Below are 27,415 nucleotides of genomic sequence, written 5' to 3'. Positions count from 1 at the left end.
GACAAGAGTCAGAATGTAAACCACATGAAAAACATCCAAAGAGTATCAGTCATGTTAGCCAATAACAGAGTTACTGCCCATGAGGCACCACGAGGAGGCATGAGTTGGATTCCCCCCCCCCCCCTCCCACACACACACATGCATGTGCGGTGCAATGTATAACATAAGTATACACACAAAACATACATACTAATGTGACTACTCACCAGTATTTTAAAGCAGTTTTAATGACTGTCTGAAATCATTTTGGACGTTCTATTAGAGAGTAGGTGGCTAGGTGCAGCTTCAACAATGTAAACTTTCCTCTTAAAGGATAAATTTAACCATCTTACATTGATCATAGACAACACTCATAACAGAAGGTGCAGGCAATATAAGCTGAACTAATTGAACCTCTTATATTGATCTGTTAACCGTTGTATCAAACATGCATCTTGCCACATTACCTTAATTTAATAAAACTACAATCAAATTTAATGCTTGATTACCATTGTGGATATATACATAGCTATGGTGGGTATATGCATGCCACATGCTATCATATATCTGTAAATTAGTACTAGTAATAGCATGGGTAGCAGTGAAATTTGGGATAAATATCACGAGTGTTGTATTGGAAATGGGGATAAATTTCACGAGGCGAAGCCGAGTGAAATTTACCATTTCCAATACAACAAGAGTGGTATTTATCCCAAATTTCACTGCTACCCATGCTATTCCCAGTTAATACCATACTCGCTGCATATGCTGCATTAGCTTTGCTATGTACGCAATTTGTCACTATGTACTAAACACGCTTCGACACTAATTGGCGCTACATTGTTAACATAAATTCTAGCCAATGAAATTGCAATTACAACTTTTTCACTGCTGTCAGTGAAATACGGGATAAATTTCACTGCTACTATTGAGACTTTTGTACGGGCAGTGAAACAGGTATGGTATTAGTGTAAATATGTGGCCACTGCATAGTCCCTTAATTCAGCTTGCATATTCATATTAAGCGCTATATATATCCCACTAGGGACCCTCGAGAAGGCTAGACTCAGAAACATGTATCTAAAACTGTGAAGAATTATAGTAACTTGATCCCCCGCAACATGCAATCTAGGCATGTGCCAAGGGAGCCATAACAGCTGGGATATGAGATACTCTCTGTATTCAACCACTACTTAAATATTGACTTCTCACCATAAAAGGTTTTTATATTTAGTGCCATCCCACTAGGGACCAGTGAGAAGGCTAGGCCTGTGAATACAGGGAGTCAGAAACATGTGTGTAGAATGCAGAAAAAAATCCCAGACCAAGTGGTGACTTGATCCCTCACAACATGCAATCTAGGCATGCACCAAGGGAGCCACAACAGCTGAGTTTGGTGTGCTATACTGCAAAGAATGTACGCATATACACAGCAAAAATAGTGTTCCAATACTACCTATTCTAACCCCGTCTTTATTCAGTATTGGAACACCTATTTTAAAAAACTCCTTATAACGAGACAAAACGAACCTCAAATCTATAAATGACTCTAATGTTATTCACTATTGGGGTTGTGGTCTGTTTTCATTTGAGCCAAAGTAGAATTTTTGGACTATTAGTTCCAACACCTAAACATAGATGGAATAAATACAGTCAGTATTTGTGTATGAATTATGTTGTGATAGCACCTATAAACATAGCAGGTTAGAGTCAACATGTACAACATAGGATGATATCAATGTTGTTGGCCATGGCATATAGTGCTTTTGCACCAAAACTAATGTTACATGCATGCACAGCATCAAATTTGGACATTAATTTTATCCCTTGAAATTAATTACTGTCAAACAATGCCTGCATGAACCTCTGCTAGAGAGTCAGACTCATGACAATCATTTTCTTTTAAAGAAGTGACACTATAATAATTATGCTAAATTAATTGCAGTCAAAATTGGTGTCAAATTCAATGGCTGAATTTTCACATTTTCCTGCCCCTAGACCCCCATACATATAAGCATATTTTGTATGCTGACTGTACTTAGCACATTGTACACTTACTGTATCAATTAACTGACCTATGATTTCATCTGCCCTAGGCCTGTTAAATATAAATTGTGACCCAATTTTGGAAAATCAGTCACATGTGAAATACATAGAAATCCACACATATATGTGTCACCACTATAAAGCACTTATACACCTGTTAATGTTTCAAAGAATTTCTTGTAATTCATGGTGCTGACTTAGTCACTATACTGATCTGATCAGTATAAAGCTGAGTAGAAGTTTGTAATGCATTATTTTTAATCATATTCTAGTTGTAAAATGTGACATTAAGGCTGATTTTCCAAAATCTGGTTACAGCTCCCCCATTGTGAATTAAGTTCTAGATCCATGCACCCCTAACTGATGAACGTTAACTTTCTTAGTATTTCATAAAATTCTTTAAATTAATTAAAGAATCGGTGGGTCTAAACATTCATGCATACATATTCATAATATCAGTACTCTTAATTGATATACGATTAATAATAGTAGCACACCTGCTGGGATATGCAACAGTGATGTTACTGCCAGCAATGCCAATTAATGCTTGAACTTGTAAGTTGTCTATGGTTTTATGGTGGAATCAATCATTGTTGTTGTGGACTTAGTTGTGCCAAAATTGTTATACAGCTCTTCAGTAATAGCACCACAATCGATACCCTGCCTAGCTACCAGCAACCTTAACAGTACATGAACTTTATTATTATAAACTATAGCTAGTTGTATACATGTGGAGCACGATATAGTTCAATAATAACAATCACTGAATGGACATGGAAAGGAAAAGACATGCAGCATAAAAACAAATTAATCCACAATGAAATAATTGTAATGCATGGCCACGCACTAAATTAAGTCTTCCTCTATGCATCACAACCATTGCTAGTATTCCTGCAGGAATTGAAGTAACATATTGTAACATACACTGCTTGCAGCATCACAATTCATGAGTGCAATAATTTATTAATACAATAGGTAATTGAAATTGGTTGATAACAGTATAAAATAACTGGATTTAGTTTCACCCAATAATTGAGGGTCCTTCTATATAAGAATAGCTATTATACATATATATATGTATATTGGCCAAAAACTTAATGACAAATACACATCAAGTAGTCAATGATTTGTGTCCATTACTAGTGTGTACGCACTCACCCATAGAGCTCCAGTTGAAGTGAAGGAGAAGTTTTATGAAGATTTACAAGTAGTGATTAGCATGGTTCCATCAAGATGTGTTATTGGTAGTGGGAGGCTTTAATACGATTAAGCGTTAGTTGTGCAAGTAACTGAACATCTGGGATATTGATGGTGTGCAGGGAAAATTTTGGTGTTGGTAAAATCAAGAAGAGTGGTAAGGCATTGCTTTCCTTTTGTTCCTTGAATCAGCTATGTGTGATGAATACAATGTTTGAGAAGAAGAGAATACAACAGTACACTTGGCAGCATCCTGGTACCAAGAATTGGCACTGTATTAACTATGTGCTGATGCGCCAGTCTCAACACTATTGCTACACTTATGTCACTGTGTTTCGATCTACACAGTGTTGGACTGATCATTTGTTGTTGTGTGCTACACTTATGTAGTTTTATTCCTGTTGCTCAACAGAAATCATTATGTAGGTGTTGTAGATTTAATGTTATAATTGTTATTCCACTAAAGAACGCCACCTTTGTGTCTCAGTTTACTGATCATGTTGTGCACTTGGTGAGGAGTAAATGAAATGATGATGCTGATGCCAGGATCGATGAAATGGAGAGATGGGTTGTTATAGATACAAGTAGTACTAATGTAGGAGACATCAGCCTGATTGGTTTATAGTGGAAGAGCTAAAGAGGATGTGTTAAGACCACTTTTTGATAAACGTAATAAGCTCTTTTCGCTGTGGTTACGGTCTCAAAACCACCGAGATTGACAGTAATTTTAACACAGACAAAATAAAAACAGATGGTATCAGGAGAAGGCTAATACTATTCAAGCTGCACTTTCTCAAGGCAGACCTAGCAAGACACTCATACTATTTGTAGGAGTAGCTTCAGCCAAGAGCTGTGAGGAAACAAGATAGCAGTTTATATTGTGGACCAGAGGAGATGCTAAGTCGATGGAGAAGCCATTTTGAAGGTGTTCTTAATGTGGAGAGCTCCCTTAATATGACCACAATTGATAGTATTCAATCAATGGCAATGAGAAAAGATTCGCCTACTTGAGATGAAATATTGGCTGCTTTGTCAGGATTAAAGTGGGAAAGGCTGCAGGTAGTAATGGCCTCTTACCTGATATTGTAAAGTGTTGTGGTGGCCCATTGTTGGATTTTATAGTGCTATTTGGTACAGTATGGAAAGAGAAACAGGTACCTGCAGAATGGCGTGATGCAACTCTAGTGTAAGGGTGATTTGTCTTGTATCAGTTTGTTGGATGTGATGGGCAAGCTGTTTGCAAGGGTAATCAATGACTGACTCCAATTAAGCTGTAGTAGAAGACTCTGATGCTGACTCTCAGTGTGGTTTTAGGGCTGGTAGAGTTTGTGTGGATATGGTCTTTTGTGTCCGTCAACCTGTGGAGAAGACCACTGAACATCATAGGCAAGATTTTCCTCCTATTTGTTGACCTCTGAAAGGCGTATGACTCAGTGCCATCTTTGGTGTACTCTGCGGAAGTATGGTGTACCCGACTCTTTGGTTGGTTTGGTGCATTCTTTTCATGATGGGATAGTTGCTATGGTAGCAGTAAGCGGAGAGGAAGCACCACTACTTGAGGTGAGAAATGGTTTGCATCAGGGCTGCACCATTGCTCTAACTTTAATTGTTTATTTTGTATTTTGGATTTGTTGGCTAAGTCACTGTAATGCAGCGGCACTTTACAAATAGGAACTACTTCTACCGATAAAACTACACTGTAGCAGATGCAGAAACCTTATGGTCAGTTTAGTTATGGGCAACTGATTAATACCTCCTCCATGCAAGACCTTACTGAAAAGTAACCGAGCATATCTCATATTTAATCTTCTTGGGAATGATGCCACACAAATCAGTGTGCTTCCTTCTCATCAGAGAATGCTGATGTCACTGGCAACAAACTTGCTAGCAATGTGGGAAGCTTTGGGCAGAATGCTTAATATCAGTGAAGCAAAATGACTGTATGCTATCAAAAGAGATTAAGTACAAGAGCAGGCCATACAGGTGCTACGAAAATGGCTGGACAAGAATGGATCCAAGGCCACTCTAGAAGTTCTCACCACAGCAGTGTACAGTTTAGGACCACCATATTGGAATTTATTGGACAATATAGGTCAGCATGCACCACAGACACCACACTGTAAACATGCAATTGCTATATTATTGATTCTATATAGAAAATTGTGTTTACGTGGACTGACATTGAATAGAATTACACAACGAGTGCATGTATGCATTTATGATTCAATTGGCACATAACATTTGGTAAGTAAAACATTCAATCATACGTACTTCCCCATGACATATAAACACTCCCTAGCTATATACAGATACACAGCAAGTGACATCAACAGGGGCGGATCCAGGGGGGGGCTTTGGGGGCTGAAGCCCCCCCCCCCCCCTTCATATTTAGGCTTTACTTGATCAATATGCTGAGTATTATAATGAAATTTTGTCTTAGCATAATTATATGATCACTAAGAATACAAATACTCATAAAACCACCTTATAAACGTCTTTCCAAGGTATTATCAGTGGATTTATGCTAAAATTTATGCAACAAAGACCCGAATCAGCATTGGAGGTGTACAAGATCGAGATACTCTAATAGAGCAGTCAGCTAACTACTCTAATAGAACATTCACTGGAAACATTTAGTTGGTTCTGTTATGGAATTTTTCCAAATCTGCCTGCACCTATACATGCAATGAAATGAATTGGTCTGTTTAAAGGGCTCCATTCATCTACTTGTGTAGTTAATATGTATGACAATACTTAATTCAGGTTCACAATTTCCATTGAAAATGCTCTCAGATTCAATCTTGTATTGTTCAAATTTCAAAATTTTCCACTTTCAACATTATTATTCTAACATGCACCTATTCAGTGTTGTGCAATTGTGAGAGGGGTGCATCATGTACTTGGTTGTCTGTACCTACCCAAACTTTCCATTAGCAAAATGCTTCAGAGAGCCATGATACCTATAATCTAAAGGCAGTATATAAAATATCTACAGGCAGAAAATATTATGAATTTTATGTGGAAATGTCTCCAAATTGCAGTGTTTTAGCATCTATTTTTCAAAATTTTCCTGTGGGGGGGGGGGGCATGCCCCCAGACCCCCCTAGTTCCAGCATGCTTCGCATGCTGGGAAGTGTGCTTCACTACCTCTACCCAAGAGATTAGTACCTTGAGTTAGCCCCCCCCCCTTTTATAAATCCTAGATCCGCCCCTGATCAACAAAGTCATCAGTGGGGCATACATTGTTAGCTATATATTTACTAACTAATCACATTATGGTGATGCATTGAAATGACAGCTTTTATGATTAGGAAATGGCATTTGGGTATCCATGGCACACCATAAAGTGCACGTCTCTGCCTGAAAAAGTCAGACATCTTGTATGCCAAGATTATTAGATACTATCCCATTATAGGGACCGGCTGCAAAGATCAGCAACCCTCGGGACCTGGAGCTTTGATGGGGTTCAGCTGTGTCATTGTGATGGTGGTAAATATTGAATGGCACTTGTCTGATTGATATTCAGGAAATCCTCCTTAGTGAAAACTGATTCACTACTGAAAAAATTGCCCCCATAAAAGATCACACTTATGATTAAGCAACTTGGCAACTTCCCAAACAATGTCAGCACTGATCATAAAGATCAGTAAATGTCACATCAGTGTGAAGAGATGTGCAGAGTGCAATACTGACTATTAGTTCAGTTTCTGTGTGCATCATTGAGGAGGGGCCCTGGCGGCAAACTGAACCTTACAGGATGCCAGGTTCAATATGTGCTGAGGGTTCAGTGAGTCTAGGATTTATTCTGTAATCTGCATTCAGTAGGGTTTTGGACTTTTGGTATTAGCTATGACTCACTGCATTTAGCCTTCCAGCAAATTATGTCACTGACATACTATCGCAAAAAATGGACCTCGCATATAAACCGTATGTTTTGCATGAAATAGTTAGAGTCTAAGTTAAAGGATATGCTGAGGGTAAACGGCACTTTATTGAAGGGTCTCTATGATTTGAAAATATCTAGTGGGGTGAGTGATACCATTCTTGATAATTCGTATCACTTTCGATGCGTTTTCAATAGCTGTTGACCACTCGATGTTATGTCGCTGGTCCTCCTGTACTCACACGACCTGTTTCTAAAAGAAAGCAAAAAAGACGAGCTCACATAGAGAAAAATAAGAAACCAAAGTAAGTATTATGCGTATGGAACGTACTTATGTATGTTTAATGATTAGTGGGTAACTGCTTCAGTTCTATGAACTGTTGGGAGTAGCCTACAATTCAAAACATATAATATTAGCTGACTAAATGCAACAACAAAACGACACACAAGTACCAACATGACTAGTTATTTGAAAAGCAGTAAGCTTTAATATAAGGTGGGCATTTGAATCTCGTTATGCAACCCCTACGTACTCTGATCCAAGGAGATGTTTAATCATTTAATCATGCCACTGATAACAGTAATAGCAATCACTGATGACAAATCCCTACTACCTCAGGGAATGCTAACAATCAACCCCATCTCAACTTGTACCTGTGGTAGTTGGGCATTGCAATTGATGTGTGCACTAGAGTAATGACTAGACAATCCTCTTTTCTGGACACACGTAGTCAATAGTCTGGTACGTTAGAAACCCTCGCTACATGCTGGGGGCTTATACAGTACGATACTTATAGTAGGGACCACTAAGGATTGGGCGTGGTTCATGAAAAAACATCACCCAAAAACCAGCCTCACTTTTCCCTGATGACACTGAAGCGGTATTGGTTTGGTACAACCAAGCCTTCAGATTGACCCGAAACGGTTTCAACAAGTTGCTATGAAATTTATTTTTTTAAAGTATTAAACAGAATTTTCTATTGACTGATCATGACTGACTGACTGAGTAACTGATGCCTTCAGACAAACAGAACTCAATAATGGATAAGGCTATGTATGGGCTTGATTTTTTGATGTCGCTTTGGTACGAGAGGTGCCTTTTGGCATGCTGCAGTATGTACAATGCATTCTTCATGGACTTACCAGTGTCCTCCTTTGTGCCCGTTCATATTTGCTGACAGCGAAAAGTGTCAATTTGGCAGTAGCACATGATGGCTTCCCTTCATAATGGAAACTGCCCGTATTTTTCATAGTGGCTACTTTGATTCCAAAAACAGTTCTTGATTCGTAATGCTGTGTAACAAGTTGAACATAGCTGACAACGAAGCGTAATGGATACTTCACTTTTCAGACGATAATTGATAGCTGAGGCGAGTGGCACCATTTCTTTCTTTTGATGCGGTATGCGTGGGTGCACAATGATTTTATTTTACAAAAAAAAGTTAACAAACAAGTACACAAAAAATTGGTAATTTTCAACTAGAGTAGTAGGGACTATATCACATCGATAAAAAGTATGCAGAAGTGATATGTCTGTACTGTGCGTGGTATCCTGAGCACAGTAGGGATATAACACTTCTTATTGTTTTACTGTGATTTAATATCGTGCACTACTCCAGCTTGTTTCAGTACTTTTTATTGATGTGCTATGGTCCCTACTCTAGTTGAAAATTCCAAAATTTTTTGTGCACTAGTAGTACTTATAATCACTAATTCATAATTATAAGCCCCAGCGGAAGAGTCTGCGATGTACCAGACTGTGGTGTGTGATATTTGCTACACAGGAAGGCCTAGGCTAGAGTATTTCACCAAATATCAGCCAAATTGATTGAATAAAATAGTTGTCCATAAAGCAACTAATAATTGGATGAATCTTTTGGACAGTGGCTCTTTTAAGACCAACTGTTAACATGTAGCATCAGTCTATGGTTGTATCCTTAATGTGGTAACTGTAGGTAGCTGGGAAAGGATCATATCACATCAGAACATAAGTATGGGATATGTAAAATCGAGCATTTCCAGGTGGTAAAAATTAAAAGTTTCCAAAAACACCGAGTTTTACTAGAGCTGAGCGATAGTAAAAATTTTACTATCACAATAGTTGCTCCTTAAATATCGCGATAGTGAATACTATCCCGATAGTTTATGAAACATTTTGCTCTTAAGTTGTATAGCTATGATTTGCAGTCATATAGAGAGTTGTTTTACACGCGATGTACTATCGTGATATATCACATTATCGATACTATTGTTCAGCCCTAAGTTTTACCCAAAAATATTAGTAAATTAGATCTAATACCCTATTCATAACCTCAACTTGGTGAAACAGGCTGATCAAAAAATCTCATCGAATATTCCTTGCCATTCCTTCTCCAATGGACAATATATGGACTTTACACTCCACATAAAAACACTAATTTACATGCATAATCTCTACAACACACCATACGATAAAAGAAAACCCTTGGATTTCTCTATCCATTGCCAATGATATTGGCATGATGATGTTACTTTCATGACTGCTGTTTACTGCTGATGATGTCATAATGCATGCTCCATGACTAAGTTATTGGAAAATTTAATTACCTTGGTGGGAAAATCCCAAAATTACAAGTTGCAACCCTCCACTGAATTGATGCTTAATAAGACTCCAACCATATTAAGTATGAACAGGTAGTTTTCAGAGTTATGTTGTAAAACATGCCAAAACACGTGTTTTTACGGGTGCTATGAACACGTGAGTTTTGCGATAAAAGGTTCCTTTCTAGCTTTCCTTTCTAGCTTTCCCTTCATTGCTACACAAATAACTTATACATCACTCGAATCACCTTTCATCAAGGAATCTGATGAGCCAAATCTTGTATCTGTTAACCAAAGCATGAGGAAGTTATGACATCTTGTTTAGAAGACAATGTTGTGTTTATATGAAACCGGCAAAACCTATATGGAAATCCGGAATATTTTCTAAGTGCAATTGATTTAAAAATGAAGTAGGGTTCCAGCAATAAAAATATAGTTGAAACAGAGGTGAATGGTGGTATTGCAACATACTATGTGGGGCAACCTCTACATTGGCAGTTACAACCATCTGTTCGGCACATAGCTATGTTGTAATGTCATCATTTGTATCACTTGTTTCACTATTTTTATCACTGGAACCCTACTTTAATTTGTAATTGTACTTTGTTAACTTTTTTGTTTTAGTATGTGGCTATGATATTCAGATGTGGCTGTGACTGTGTTATAAGAGGTATCTTAATCTTGCTGCTTTTCTCAAGTGAGCTAGCTATGCAATAGATTAAAGGGTGTGGTGTCTCGTTCTCTACAGCAAAACTTCAGCTGATGACGGTTAGATCATTAAGGGGTGTGGTCAACATGTTCTGAGATCATTTAAGGGTGTGGTCCCCATGCTCTGTTTTCAGCGGCAATCTGATTACTTTATAAACACAGATACAGGTATTCTACTTCCTCTTGTAGTAGTACATAAACACTTCAGATAACTTTGTGTCCTCTAAATACACTTATCTTAGCAAGAATACAGAATAAAGGAGTACTTTTGCTTTTAGGAAAGTGCTGATGCAGAAAATTAACACCTTAGTATGGTATCATTGCATGAAGAAGATGACCGTGCAAATGAAGATGATAGGAAAGGAAAAGGGTAGAAGACAGACACTTGGCGTTGAACAAGATAGCTCTCTGACATAAAATCATGAACATTAACAACCTGGTCTGGTCCACTTTCATGCAGGAATAGTGAAATGATGTGTAGGCCTACCCTTATAGAGCAGCTATTAATACACCTTTTTGAGTGTCATAAATATGTAATATATCACAACAAAATGGCATCATTATATAGAAGTCATCCTTTAGTGTTAGATATCAATTGTTCTGTATGCAGGCCAAACATTTTTGGCCTTTGTATACATGTTGCTGTTATAGAGAAAAGTCTGTATGGGAAGGTCAGTTTGACTGTGACTGTTACAAAAGAGTAATCACAATCACCATTAAGAGGCATTTTTCAACCGTGATATTCCATTTTTTGAGCTTGTTATGTGAATGCTGGAACAGCCATTTATAGCCAGCCGGTTTATGCATTCATTATGTGCAATAATTACAAAGTGGTGTCACTTGTTGATCAGGTCTACTTATATAAGAGTTGAAGTTGAAATTATGTATACAATGATTCACAGGAAAACTCTTGGCTGGCCGTTATATGCGTTAGGCAGGTGACTGCTTAAATGCAGAAACCGAAGTGTTATTACTGTATTTGGTGTAGTGTGTGTTAGCCCCACTATTGTTATCATGTTCTCTGTCTTTCTTGTTGTAGTTATGGAGGCATTGCAGCAGATGGCTCACTCATTCCTTACCCCAATCCCAAGAAGATACAGTATCGCATGTACAAGGTGTTAATGGTACAACCTGATGGCTCCACATATCACATACATCATCCACAACCATATGGTATCCTCAAGATGCCACTCGACCTCACCGTAATGACTGAACAACAGAAAGATTTGCTGAAGATACAGAAGGACAAAGAGGCAAAAGAGAGAGCTGATGCCCTTCGTGCTAGTTATGAAGCTGATGAAGAACTACATGACGATGAGTGGGACTATACTGAATACTTAGAACTTATAGATGAAAAGAAGTCAAATAAATAATCATGTTAATAATTTTCAGATGCCTGTGATCTGTGTAAGGAATTGTAGCATGTCTAGGCAAAGGTGGTACTTAATGGTTGCTAAGGTAATTTAGTTTAAGCCAACTACTTCTAGTAGTCACGTGATAATGCCGCGAGTTGGTGGCGGGAAATTAATTCAGTGATGGCAAAAGTTCAAGTGACCGATGTTACCGTACTGGACAACCCGTCGCCTTTTGTGAATCCGTTCCAATTCGAGATCACATTTGATTGCACGGAGAACCTTCCAGAAGGTACCGTCTCCTTGTAAACATGTGCCGGTCGTCTATAGTATTTGAATATTTTAGTGCAGTTTGTCTACTGTTTGCATGACCTTACACTGAGCAATGTGTATGCTGGTTATCCCGAGTAGTAATTTTGTACGAATTAAGGTGCCGTAGCGTCTTTCCTTACTTCCCTACTGCAATTTGCAAAGATTGTACTTCTGTTTTGTTCCTGTGGTCCTCACATGTCCTGCACAAGTAATACTGAAGATACTGAAATATTTAAACACTTACATATGGGGAATCTCACGCAATTTATTTTAGGTTTTTTTGGGGGGGCAGCTCCTCGTTAAAGGCATTTTGACTAGTGTCAAGAGTATAGACCCTGTGCATACCAAGGCGTGGTCTGGCAAAAACTGGGGAAAAATTGCTATGGCTTCAAGTTTCACAATAGTTTACGAGAAAAGTGAGGGCAAAAGTATCGAGCGTTCTATTGCAAAAATCTTCCCTAAGTGGAATAACTCACCATGCAGCAAATATGTTATATACTTTTACCCTGTAACTTACTTTATACCAGCGATACTCTATCTTTTAGCATTAAAAAAATTTCATAGGCATAGAATACATACGTTTTTTGCCCTCAAATGGCGAATGCGTTATTTTGATGATGTAATAAAGTGCCTCGCCTTAGCGTACACATGGTCTGTATGATTGGAATATAAATACAATCAACACAAAAGAGTGCAGAAACAGTGAAATACAAATGAAATGGCCTAGCTAATTATTTTGGGGCTTGCGTTATGTGTTTTGAGAAATATTTGTAGATGGATTAGGCCACCAATTGTAGATTCCTTGTTTCCTGTCACCCGCCCCATGGTAATTTTAGAGCCGCATGCAAATTTATTATTGCATTTGATAGTCATGTGACCTACTGGCAGCGAGTCCAGTTGTGTGGTTCTGTCATTGGGATGAAGACTAGGTTATTGGATAGGTGGACTCTGATGCGAGTTTTGATGCTATTTAGTGCATGGCATCTGGCCTAATACTAGCAGTGAATCTCTTCAAGTAGCCATTGGTAAACTTGAGATGCGCACCAACACGAGTCCCATTCTCAATCTGTTATTAATGTGTGAAATATTTGGATGGTACAGAGTCAGGCTAGTAAGTACAGTACTAGCTAGCATGTGTCACCACAAGCATGGCAAACCCAGCAGCTCTATACGTAAATTCCTTTCTGGCTGCTCAGGAAACACTGCAACTTCAAATCTAACCTTCTAGAGATTTGAATCTTAGTAAAATCCTTCAAATCACAACTAACCTTGAATCTAGCTCTCCTGAATCTGAGAGAAAAGAGCAATCTGGAGTTAATGGGCTCCCTTTAATATCCTTGATATCAAGCAATAGATTTTAACAATATAATAAATAATAGCCGCCTGCCCACATGGTATTTTTGTCTGACTAGGACGGGAAACAAGGAATTTACAATTTGCAAAACACTCGCAATTTTTGGTAAAAAATTAGCTTAAAATTTAAATCTACTAAAAGAGGTGGATTGGTTGTGATCTACCGCTTTTTTTTCTTTTTGTCATTGGGTAGGGAGAAAAAAGGGTCTGATCCAGTTTTAATACCTGCACTTGTTCTACGATCCTAGTTGTGGCCGGGATAGAAACATGATGCATTGATGGTCTAGAGTTGCATGCACAGAATTAAGTGATGGTGTTACAATTGGAGGTATGTCCAGAACAAGTACAGGTGTTCAGACCCTTTTTTTCTCCCTACCCAATGACGAAGAGAAAAAATGGTCTGGCCAAGTGAGACAAGCTTGTAAATCAAGTAATGATGTAAGGCCTAAGTAGTAAGCAGACAATAACTCAGGAAAAATATTTTGGTGCAGACCACAGTAAAAAACTTTAAAAAGTACCAAACCTCAAGGAAAAACGAATGTTTGAATATGGTGATTTAGGTGTATAGAATCATGTGATCACTTGTTCAACCCCATAGAGATGTAAAACTACACACCAGCTTGTGTTACGCTCTGTTTTGTAATAGAATACTTTGCTACTCTTTTGAGTGTCTGTACCACCTCATCTTTTGTGACAATTATTTATTTATTAATTAAGGCTTTACAGCACAAGTGCTGAAAGTCTGTAGGACACCTGGTCCTACAGCCTGTTTAAAGTTGTTAGAGAAAGTATGTTTGAAAAGGTGGAGAAAGGAGAAAAAAATCCATGACTGGACCTGGGCAGCCGAAATATGATACTGTACATTTCTCTACATTATGTACTTGTACATCACATAGCACGTGTTGTACAGTTTATAGTCATAAAGTAATTTCTTTCCCCTCAGATTTGGAGTGGAAAATAATCTATGTTGGTTCAGCATCCACTGAAGAGTACGATCAAGTGTTGGACTCTGTACTAGTTGGGCCTATCCCAATGGGCAGCCACAAGTTTGTGTTTCAGGTGTGTCCATCTGTGTGTGTTGGGTGTGTGTGTTGTGTGTGTGTTGTGTGTGTGTGTGTTGTGTGTGTGTGTGTACGTTAGTGTGTGTGCGTACGTGCGTGTGCGCGCGTATATGTTTGTGTGTGTGTGTGTGTGTGTGTGTTAGCGTGTATGTGTGCGAGAGTGTGTGTGTCTGTTAGCATGTGTGTGCATACGTCTATGTGTGTTAGCACATTTATGTGAATGTGTGTATGTGTCTGAGTGTGTGTGTGTGTGTGTGTGTGTGTGTGTGTGTGTGTGTGTGTGTGTTAGCATGTGTGTGCGCGTGCGTCTATGTGTGTTAGCACATGTATGTGAGTGTGTGCATGTGCGTGTGGGTGTAGTCTGGGTCATCCAGGTTCACTTTGTAGAGTATTTGTCTTGCATGTCTGTTACTGTGTTTTGCATTGTCTCTATGTGAGCACACTCAGCACTCATCTGTGTTTGTACATTGAATTGCCACTGCTTGCACATTCTGTGAAGCCTTCAAATATTATTTGACAACATCCAATGTATGTATATAATAGCACAGCAATACTAGCTACACATATACATGCATGCCACAACACACACACGCGCACGCACGCACACACAAACTTGTATGCTTGTTCTGTTGCTGCCATTGAATGGCTAAGCAAGCTATAAAAATGGCAACTAGTATAACTTTATATTCTGCATGTGTGTACCGCTAGGCCTCTTTTACTCTTGAACCACCTGTAAGGCTCTACAAACTTCAATGCACCTTGACAAATGCATACAGAAAGTATCACACATTCCCTTAATAAGTGTGGTTCACAAGAAAGAGGAAGCTGGTCTGCTGTAAGAATGGACTATAACACAGAAAATAATGATCAATTACAGAACGTGGTTCTGCATAACCTGCAAACAGCAACATGCATGACTCCTTGCATGCCTACAGACAGCAACACACAATCCTGATAAACGTACGTGGCTCACGAAAGAAGCTGGGGTGCTGCAGGACTAGACTATCACATGGTAATACAGTGCTCCCTCTATTATCTGAACTCATTGTGCTTTGAGTGTGTTCAGATAATGGAAAAGTTCGGATAACAGAAGCCCATTCATTTATACACAGAGCCATGTTCAATTACTCTAATAGAACACACACTTTAGACAAATACTCTAATAGAACAGTCACCTCCACAGTTTGGAATAACTGGATAATTGATGGCCAGATAATACTGTACACCATCAATCTAATCACTTCATTTCACGTGTGCAAATCTAGGCCAGACCCACACACCAGACATGTACACATACAAACATGTACACATACAAACATGTGCATATAACACAATCTGATGATGTATGAGCAAAGTGCAATTCATGTACACACATATGCACATACACATACAATACACACTATGCACCACACACACATACACAATACACACTATGCACCACACACACATACACAATGCACCACACACACACACACACACACACACACACACACACACACACACACACACACACACACACACACACACACACACACACACACACACACACACACACACACACACTCAATCCATGCACACACGCACACACACACTACACGCACAACTACATTTCTATACACAAAAGGTGTTTCACAATTGTTTCAAGAACTACTTGGTGTGGTAGAATGCATTTGTTAGATGTGCCATGACTTGGTACATTGTACACAGTGTGTATATACACTGCATATTATTCTCAACTTCCTGTATAGGCAAATTGTCCAGATGTGTCCAAGATACCTCCAGAAGATGTCCTAGGAGTTACTGTGGTATTGTTAACATGTTCATATCGTGACCATGAGTTTGTGAGAATTGGTTACTATGTCAACAACGAGTATACCGATCCAGAATTGAATGAGAATCCTCCAGCCCAACCTTTATTCCAACAAGTAAGGCAGTGATTCTTCATGTGTAGACCCGCACAAATAACCTGTGCTACATAGGTGTGCCAGTTATTATTATTATTATTGTTTTCATCAAACTATAATCTTTTTAAATATGTGGCAGTCTGTCTTGAAGTGTCTTTCCACATATGTACGCTTAATGTGTGTGAACTCTTTGATTGTTTGTTGAAGCAAAGAGAAACACATACGCATACACACACACGCACACACACACACACACAGAGACACACACAGACACATACACACATACACACAGAGAGACACACAGACACATACACACAGAGAGACACACACAGACACATACACACAGAGAGAGACACGCAGACACATACACACGGACACACACACACAGGTTCACCTGATCCTTCCAGAGACTAAAATTATGTCCTCAATATAGCTGTCCTCTGTTTAAGCGACCTGTGTGACATGGTCACTGTGATGAGGTGGTCTTATTAATGAAGTCATGAAGTACACCTTAGTGATGTTTGGGACCTACTTGACATGGTCACTATAATGAGGTGGTCTTATTGAAGAGGTCAAGACCATGTAACTGTAGCTATGTTAAATGGTTGATGAGGTGTTTACTATGTGAAGTACCACAGTAGAAGATCACCTAAAGTTTGTGTGTACATTGCATTTGTAGTGATAATGTATTTGTAATAGGGACCTGCAATACATATCGATATGGCAATATATTGAAACAGCGAATAAGTATCACGATACGATACTGTACTTAGAAAATATCGATATGTCGAAGTTTCTAGCAGAACAGTCACTGATTGCTGTAACAGTTATCTAGATACTCAAATCAAAAGTCGAAAGCCTCTCTATTTACCTGTGGTATAAAATGGAACATTACGAGAAGTCATACAAATACATGTGCATAAGTGCTGCTGATATAGCTAAAATATTCTTACCCGGGACTTCTAAAAACACTTTAAGTATAAAGAACTGTACTACTAAGCAGTAAACAAATCTGCTATATATACTAGCCATCTTGACAACTCATCAAAATGCGGAGTAATCCCTACAAGCCTTTGTGGTAGCATGTGTTAAAAAAATGTTTGGGATAGATAATTGTCTGGGTGGTGTATTAGAGGAAGGTATCTAGGTAGAGATGTGCTTTTAATCATATCAGAACACTAGCTATTTGTCACATCAGTATACTGTAGTTTACCGGCATTCACTGAATAATGTGTACACAGTGAGAGTAGTATCAGTGTCGGCTCTTTTTAAAGGTACAGATAAATTGGATATTGTTATACTTATTAGCTAATATTAGTGATGCACCGATACCACTTTTTCACTACCGATCCGATACTGATACATTTGAGGCCAGAAATGGCCGATACCGATCCGATACCGATACTTTGTCTTACAGGCATATTTCTCACAAGAAACAGCTAGTGATTTGAATAATAGTTAATAAACCAGCTTACTAAACATATTTGCTAATCTCATCAACTGCAGTTTACTGGTTTTGTGGCTATCAATTACGTGAAGATAATATAGTTTATGGCTTCAATGAATCTTATGTTTTGGCTTACTGAAGTTTCCACTGTACTAATAATGCTAGTAACTGGCTTCTTTCGAAGAATTTATGGCTTATATCAGCTCTTGCTTAACTCCGTTCGATGTGCTATGTACGCTGTCATCTTGAAAAGTAATTAGATGATGTCATTTAAAGTATCGGTTGGTATCGGGCATTTATAGCATTACCGATATGAGTCCGATACCACCAAAATAGGGCCGATACTGATACTAGTATCGGTATCGTAATATGCCAGTTATAACCAGCCATGACCACTTCATTACTATTATCGTGATACAGTATCGTATCGAACAGTTTATTGATGGTGATACGTAATACACAAAATACACTGTATCTCAGGACACTAATTTGTAATGACAATGTAATTAATTGTGAGGGCAGCTAAGTCTACAAGGTCTGCTACAGGTTTGCCACTAACCCGTTTCATGGAAAAGGAAGCCAAGTATTTATAATAAAAAACAGCTAAGCCAGCTTCTCAAACAGTGATTTTAGTGGGATTCCAGACTCTTTGTTAAGGGCGAATGACTAATTGCGTGGGCGGCCAATAAATCACAGCCTTCCATAGCCTTGCAAACATACTTTTGCAGACAAACAAGCCAAAACAGTTATACTAGACAGATGTTGACATCCTGAGCAAGTTGAATTGCATAAAATTATATTTGTGCATGGTTGAAGATTAGCTATATGCATGCTATATTGTGTTTTGGTATTTTGTAGGTGAAGAAGAATGTAGATTGTACAAAATTGAAAATGATAATTTGCTAGTAATGGGAAAAATATGTAGATAGACACACTTCACATATTATTTGTAACGAATCCATTATGTGCGTGAAATTCTGTCATTTTAGCCATGACATTTGGTTGATTAAATGGAAACTGCAGTATATGTGGCACTGGTGTCATGATCTATTTGAGTACCACTACTACTTCTGAACGTCACTCAGTACTACTTTGAGCATCTAGTTGGGGATTAGCTGTTCTTTGCTGTTGTAAAATGATGTTGGTCTGTAGATAAGTGACCTCTCCTGTGCCTGCCATGCTGTTGTCTCGTAGCTCTTATAATTCCGCTTGTTCTGGCATTTCTGTTTGTCTGTCTTATGTCTGTCATGTTCCCTTCTTCTTACATGCTCTTCCCAATTCCACTTCTTTCTAGTGTTTCTCTTTCCATTCACAATCTGTTAAGTTCTCTGCGACGCCTATGGAGATCATTTAAAAAAAAAAAAGGAATACATATGTACCAGCCTTATATGGAGTGTCAGTAAACCATGCTGGTTATTGTTTGTGTTTATGAACAGACATACCAGCCTTGTATGGAAGTTATCCATGTTTTCTTGTAATTGTCTGTGAACAAGATGTATGTACCATTGACTTGCTAGTGTGGGGCTCGCTCAGGTCACCCTACAACAAATAAATGTTTTACCACTGACCGCTGCATTCAGCACTTTCTTTACTATCACATGTTTATTATTGTCTGTATACTGATTGATTGTGGGTTTCAGTTAACTGGCTAATTATTTCTGCTTCATTACTGATACTGATATTTGCAAAATTTAGGGTGCTACTGATTATTCAACCGATTGTCGGTGCAACACTAGCTGAAACAGTCACTTTTACACTCAGAAAAGATTTTCTGTGCTATATTTGCTGCTGACACACTTCAAATTCTGTGACTGTTCTATTAGAGTATTATAAGGATATACGCTATTGCCAATTCAGTTTTTTTCAAACTCAGTCTTTATAGGTATTAATGTATCCAAGCCTTGAATGTGTACAGTTCAAGAAAACATTGTTCACAAGTTGTCTGATTGTACTTGAGCACATATTTGTAGAACTTGCTATATATTTACCTTCAAACATTGTCAAGCATTTTGTCTGAGTGAATTTTCTACCTACAGTGAGTACATTATGATTGAAAATTATGTCTGACCAAAATGAAACATGCTCAGACAAATACCAATTGTGGTTGGAAATGTCATATATGTGTCCAAGCACTGTCACAGTGTAATATGCCTGAAATAGTGTTTGGATGATGTGGAAAAGCGCATCCTTTAAATTTTATTACTACATCCTACTACAGTAGACCCTCAGTTATCTGAACCTCATACCCTTGTTTATCCAAAATTTGAAATGACTGTTCTATTAGAGTACAGGTGTATGTTCTAATAGAGTATTTCAAAGAACTCTATGTAAGAGTTAAAGAACTGCCGCAAGTGCTATGTGTCAAGTATAACACGTAAAGGAGTAGGCGAGAGACAAATATAGCATGAGCCAAAGCCGAGTGCTATATTTGTCTTGAGACCACTAAAAAAAGGTCCTACTCTTACTGGTTGGGTTGACTGGTCAGCCAGCGCAGTACAGGCTATCAGCCTAGTCTGGCTTGGTTGATAAGTAATCACTCAAAGCAGGCCATTAGCCTGCAAATAGGCATGGCAGTTCTATAACTACCGGATATAGACCTTATGCGTTCTAAGGTATGGTCAGTCAAAAACCAGAAAAAAGTTGCTACGGCTTCAAGTTTCACGATAGTTTACGAGAAAAAGTATTGAGCGTTCTATTGCAAAAAGCTTCCCTAAGTGGAATAATTTGCCATGCAGCAAGTATGTTATATCTTTTACCTAGTAACTTACTTTATACCAGCGCTACTCTATCTTTCAGTACGATTCCTCCGTATTAGCATTAAAAAAAGTTTCCTAGGCATAGAATGCATACATGTTTTGCCCTCAAAAAATGGCGGATGCATTATTTTGATGATGTAATAAAGTGCTATGCCTTAATGTGCACATGGTCTATAGAACTGTGGGTCTATCAAAGTGTTCTATAACTGCCCAATATAGAAAATTGTTTTCTGCATGGCTTTTAGTTTTTGCTTTGATCCTCCCATGCAAATAAATGTATGGGTTTCAGTTATCCAAACAATTCACTTATCTGAACACTTTACTATTGTCTGGGAACATTGAAATTTAGACAACTGAGGGTTTACTGTCCAGTACTAGTATGACATTTGGTTAACCATAACTGATACAGAAAGCAGACCATAGCTATGTTTTGCTTTAAGCTATGTACTTTCCACTTAATGCTTCTCAAGTTTTTTATATAACTTTTTCTTTCCACAGATACAAAGAAACATTCTAGCAAGCAATCCAAGAGTGACTAAATTCAAAATTACTTGGGAATAATAATACACCCACACAAATAGCATTACTAAAATGTAAGAACATCGTATCACTTTTATCATTGCGTGATTATATTATGTCAATATACTGTGGTGTATGTACTGTGAATAGTCACTTTGCTATAGTGCTATTGTTTATACAACCAATTGCGAGTTATATAATTTGAATGCTTGTTTTGACAGAAGTTTATGAGTATACCTGTTGTTCAAATGGCTGAGCGTATCAAAGATGTTTGAAATTTATATCTGCTAAATTCAAACTGTGATTGGTCATTGAAAAGATAACTCTTACTTGATCATATGCTACCACACACTACATTACAGATAAATACAGTTAGGGTCATCCATTGTTTTAAGAATTTTCATAAGAAAATATGTGCTAAGGGGAAGTGGGTAAATTCCTTTAAAACATGTTGATCCTAGCACTGTTAGCAATACCATATAACAAATAATTTGCGATGATTTAGCAGTAGTGCAGTGTTCAGTTAAATTGTTAGCGGGTGGTGGAAGCTAGTTGCAGCTGAAGTCTGATAATTGCTTTGCAGGATAGTTGTGTAAACAAGTATATAGTGTACACTAAGCTCCAAGTAGTCCACATACTGTCAATGCTTACACTGTGACTAATCACATAGGAAGGGGAGGGGGGTGGTGCTTCAGCACCCTGAACTATAGGTGCATTGCACTATAGTCGTCACATAAACTGCAAAGTTTCCAACAGAAAAGACCAAGATACTTTAATAGAGCAGTCACCCTTATGTAATAGTCAAACATGTGTTTATTAATTTTAATAAATTGCTAAAATTTCAAAATTTTCCTGTGGGGGGGCATGCTCCTAGATCACCTAGAATTAGAATGCTGTATGCTACCTGCATAAATTTTGGGCACCCCCAACTCTACACCCTTCCGCTGCTTATGACTCAGAGGATGAAACAGGCAGGTGTAGTAAGGACAGTGATATTGATTATTCATATACAGTGTAGTATCAACACTTTTATTGGGTAGGACAGAGGGGATAAGTAAAAAGAGTGTTCTGTGTTCTTGTGAAAATGTTGAAAATTACGGTTTTACAATTGTGATATTTGCAGTGTAATCAAACCATCAGTATAAAATGTTGTGACAAGGTATCTTTTTCATACATTTTACATACCAGCAAATGAAGTGTTATAGTAGATGACGTTCTGTGGCTACTGATCAAGTTTCTTTTCATATCCAAATGTACTTAAATGCTGTAGCTCAACTCATGGACAATCACGAGCAACAATATAACAGTTAGGAAGTTTCAAAGTGTAAAAAAATGGGTCAAATTTTGTGTGTGAAAAAGGTACAGTACCTTTCCACCAATCCGGTTGTGTATTTTCAATTGAAACCAGCTGATAATGCTGTCAGTGGAATAACTGTAGGTTGTGCTAGCCTTTCTATTTAATGTACATCATACAGAAAATTTGTCCAGCCACATTGGATTCTAACCCGTATTGTCACAAGTCCAAGCCCTCTGACCAAGTGCCATTCTGTGCCATACTATAATTATATGCTGCTAGCTCCATTGTATGTTTTACAGTAAAACCTTTGACCTCAGGACTTACCAAGTTTCCTGAATTTCAAGGTGTTGTGATTTACTGAAGTCATGTATAATACTAAGGGACATGCACCTGGGACCATTATAAAGTGTCCAGGATATGCAAGTGTGTCCATATTTGCAAGCTTTATGTCATTGCTATTGTATTACATAACAAAATGTCAGTTCATGTTCACCAAATATAGTAATATCAAAGAGGTGATCATGTGTTCATTCCCAATGGTTTTGTACTAGAACAAGCATGTTTTCATGTTGTAAACATGTTTGCATGCCTGTATTGTCTATACCAAACGATATTTTTAAAGCCTCATAACTCACTTGTTTTTAAACACTTTTTTGATACAGTTCAGCATTTAAAGGGCTTCACAACACTACTAAATGCATTTATTACTAAATGTTTGGACAGCTGGCCCATGTAATAAGAGTTATTAACAAAAAACGAGGGCTCAGGTGAACTATAGTGTATACAGTACCTATGCAGTGTTGGGGCAATTACTTAACTTATTACATATTACCATTACTTGCAACTTAAACTATATTTTAGTTACAGTTAAATATTACCCATAAAATACAGTAACTATAATATTACATATAATATATATATGTATATACTACTTTGTGTCCACAACCTTAAGCTGTCACGTATGCCACTTTCACCTAATCACATTACATGATTACATTGTTGGAATCTTGGTTATAATTGTATTCAAGAGAAAAAAACTGGTCAAGAAGCTTCATTCATCAATTCGAGGTAGGTTTCATTACTTTGTTGTGGCTAGGCGTTACTCAGTGGATTAGTAACAAGATTAGTAACTGTTACTTGTAGTAATAGAGTCAGAGCAACTGTTTAAAAGTATTGTTGACTGGACAATCAGGCTGCTTTGCAGCATAATAATACTCTTATGAAACAGTCTTGTTTCACTGTTCACTGAAGTGATTATAACATGCATATATTGTGGCGTGCATTTTTTAAACCCAATTTTAAAACAGAATTGTTGGGTTTTTGCCCAACAAGTCACATAAATATCAAGTACATTGATAATATTACAGGTTGCGGTTCTCATGCACATGGAGGCCTAACTACAGAACCTATATATTGGATCAAAAGAAAGTGTTAATAATAATAATAATAAAACATTGTATGTAGCTATTGTTATTATAACAATTGCAGGACTCTAGCTGCACAATTGTTTTTATGATTGGGTGAGTGAATTGCAACATGCATGATGTGAAATGATTTAAAATAATAAAGGAACTGTTATTCAGCATTAATGTTTAGTAATGTCAGCAACAATCCCTTATAGAGAGGTAATGAAAACTGATATTTTCAGTGCAATTATGGCATGCAATATGGCTGTGACCATTGAATTCATGACACCAATCAATGTAATAAAATTTATCAAAAGCAGTATGCAGTCGAAAAGATATACATACACAAAACACCTTGACATTTTTTAACACTATATATGACATGTTAAACTTTTTTCTGTGAGAAGATGGTCTCAAGGGTCAATTTAGGAACTGACATGGTGAGGGGTGCACACCCAGTGCATGATGCTGCTGGTAAAGGAGGCAGAAGTTTAGGCCGTGTAGTACAATATGTGCACTCAATTAAACAATGTAGCTGACAGATTACCATGCAACTACATTAATACACAGGGTCAATTTTTTAAATTTTACAGCTAATGGTTTGAGTGGTATCTACCCTATTAAATTAGCTTTTTTTCGTTGTAAAATAATTTTCGTATGCAAAACCTTGTACGAAAATTTCTTACACGAATTTTTTTACATAAGATCGATCTACTCTAATAGAGCAGTCATTTACGTAAATCCAGGCATAAATCATAATATTTTTTCACGAAAATTTTTATCATGAATTTTTTTGCACGCGAAATTACGGTAACTAGGTATAATTCAAGTCACCTTGACACATAAGATGTCAGTTATGGCTGGTAAAACTGATTGTTCTATTTGCAAGAGTCATTGCAGTTGAAAGAATTTAAGAGAATGTAGAAGTCACCCTGTGCTGGTGCTCCGTACTCACACCTTGTTGGATCTGCATGGCCATGCAATTGTCACCATGTGTGACAGGTTGTATTTTACAGTGCATGAATGCAATTCTTAGATGATTGGAGCACTTCATATAGATCTGCTTTGAAAGCCTGAAAACTTATAGAATGCATGGCTGGCACAGATTAGGTCATCGACACTGAATGGTATACTCCCTCAGCCATAAACAGTTTAAATGATTCAGACCAATGATAAAAGTTGTCATGATTTGTAACAATCAACCCTGCAGGGGCGGATCCAGGGGGGGGCTTTGGGGGCTGAAGCCCCCCCTTCATATTTAGGCTTTACGTGATCAATATGCTGAGTATTATAATGAAATTTTGTCTTAGCATAATTTATATGATCACTAACAATACAAATACTCATAAAACCACCTTATAAACATCTTTCCAAGGTATTATATCAGTGGATTTATGCTAAAGTTTATGCAACAAGGACCCGGATCAGCATTGGAGGTGTACAAGATCGAGATAATCTAATAGAGCAGTCAGCTAACTACTCTAATAGAACATTCACTGGAAACATGTAGTTGGTTCTGTTATGGAATGTTTCCAAATCTGCTTACACCTATACATGCAATGAAGTGCATTGGTTTGTTTAAAGGGCTTCATTCATCTACTTGTGTAGTTAATACTATATGGTAATACTTAATTCAGGTACACAATTTCCATTGAAAATGCTCTCAGATTCAATCTTGTATTGTTCAAATTTCAAAATTTTCCACTTTCAACATTATTATTCTAACATGCACCTATTCAGTGTTGTGCAATTGTGAGAGGGGTGCATCATGTACTTGGTTGTCTGTACCTACCCAAACTTTTCTGTTAGCAAAATGCTTTAGAGAGCCATACCTATAATCTAAAGACAGTATATGAAATATCTACAGGCAGAAAATATTGAATTTTATGTGGAAATGTCTCCAAATTGCAGTATTTTAGCATCTATTTTTCAAAAATTTCCTGGGGGAGGGGGAGGGGCATGCCCCCAGACCCCCCCAGTTCCAGCATGCTTTGCACACCTCTACCCAAGAGATTAGTACCTTGAGCTAGCCCCCCCCCTCTTTTATAAATCCTAGATCCCTGCATGTACAAAACTTAACACATAGACTATAGCTACAAAATATATCTATAGAATTACAAGCCTAATGATTCTAGATATACACTTTGTACATGCTATTTTTTGTACTGGTCCAGTAGCTATATGGGCTGTGCCTTTACCAATACTTGAATTATAATCATAGCCAGGGATGATTGTTATGTACAACAATCTTTGATTTGAATCACTGTATCATTCATTGTTGACAATCTAATTTATGCCAGCCATGCAGTCTAGGCTTTGGATAGCTAGTAACTAATTTTTTTTTTATCTATAGCTGGTCTACCTTTTTGAGTTAGTTGATTTGTTTTATAATTTGTAATAGTATCTAATCCAAAAACAGCCAAGCTGTAAAAAAAAGGTGCGGCCCCCTAAAAGACCATGGTGAAAAAAGATGTGAAATCCAAGGTGGCGGCCAAGAAATGGCTGTGATGGTATATAGGTTAATGGTAAAAATTTTAATAACGGCAATTCAGGTGAATTTTGTGCCAAGACCAAGCGGCACCAAATTCACCTGAATTGTTGTTATTAAAATTTTTACCATTAACCTACCATCACAGCCATTTCTTGGCCGCCACCTTAGATTTCACATCTTTTTTCACCCAGGCCTTTTAGGGGGCCGCACCTTTTTTTACAGCTTGGCTGTTTTTGGATTAGATTTCACTTCTTTTTGTATTTGTATACCCCAGGCTTTTTTAACCTATCGTTTTTTCTTTACCACAGGAAGAAGAAAAGATGAAGCAGATGTTGAATACTTTAAATATTTCTGAATTTATCAGTAAATGTACAAGTTATATGTATATATAATACATATATTTATTACAGAACTCTCTGCATGGTGGTTTCTTTGTAACTTAACACTCTACGTACAAGGTGACTTCTTCTAGCTGATCTCTCTACAGGGTGAATTGTTTGCAGCTGAACTATCTACAAGGTAACTCTTCTGCTAGCTGATCTCTCTACAGGGTGATTTGTTTGTAGCTGAATTTTCTACAGGGTGACTTGTTTGCAGCTGAACTCTCTACATGGTGGTTTCTTTGTAGCTGAAATCTCTACAAGGTGAATTAATCTAGCTGATCTTTCTACAGGGTGATTTGTTTGTAGCTGAACTCTCTACAACGTAACTTCTTCTAGCTGATCTTTCTACAGGGTGATTTGTTTGTAGCTGAACTGTCTACAATGTAACTTTTTCTAGCTGATCTCTCTACAGGATGATTTGTTTGTAGCTGAATTTTCTACAGGGTGACTTGTTTGCAGCTGAACTCTCTACATGGTGGTTTCTTTGTAGCTGAAATCTCTACAAGGTGAATTAATCTAGCTGATCTTTCTACAGGGTGAATTGTTTGTAGCTGAACTGTCTACAACGTAACTTCTTCTAGCTGATCTCTCTACAGGGTGATTTGTTTGTAGCTGAATTCTGTACAGGTGATTTGTTTGCAGCTGAGCTCTTTACAGGATGGTTTCTTTGTAGCTGAACTCTCTACAAGGTAACTTCTTCTAGCTGATCTTTCTACTGGGCGATTTGTTTGTAACTGAACT

General features: G+C 37.7%; 2 protein-coding genes across 2 annotated transcripts; both read left to right on the top strand.

Moving 5' to 3' along the window:
- Positions 1 to 7,141: 7,141 nt before the first annotated feature.
- On the top strand, positions 7,142 to 11,795 carry LOC136255790 (uncharacterized). Its single transcript, XM_066048683.1, has 3 exons — positions 7,142 to 7,250; positions 7,304 to 7,410; positions 11,433 to 11,795. The coding sequence occupies exons 1-3, from the start codon at positions 7,191 to 7,193 to the stop codon at positions 11,764 to 11,766; spliced, it is 501 nt and encodes a 166-aa protein (XP_065904755.1). The 5' UTR covers positions 7,142 to 7,190; the 3' UTR covers positions 11,767 to 11,795.
- A 77-nt stretch (positions 11,796 to 11,872) lies between these two features.
- Positions 11,873 to 21,278, top strand: LOC136255791 (histone chaperone asf1b-B-like). Its single transcript, XM_066048684.1, has 4 exons — positions 11,873 to 12,037; positions 14,354 to 14,469; positions 16,220 to 16,396; positions 21,077 to 21,278. Exons 1-4 carry the CDS (start codon positions 11,929 to 11,931, stop codon positions 21,137 to 21,139), a joined length of 465 nt encoding a protein of 154 aa, XP_065904756.1. The 5' UTR covers positions 11,873 to 11,928; the 3' UTR covers positions 21,140 to 21,278.
- The last annotated feature ends 6,137 nt before the right edge of the window (positions 21,279 to 27,415 follow it).

Source organism: Dysidea avara, chromosome 5 (assembly GCF_963678975.1).
Source record: "Dysidea avara chromosome 5, odDysAvar1.4, whole genome shotgun sequence".
In the NCBI taxonomy this organism is placed as follows: domain Eukaryota; kingdom Metazoa; phylum Porifera; class Demospongiae; order Dictyoceratida; family Dysideidae; genus Dysidea; species Dysidea avara.
The sequence above is the reverse complement of the archived record's forward strand: the minus strand, read 5'-3'. Positions and strand labels throughout refer to the sequence as shown.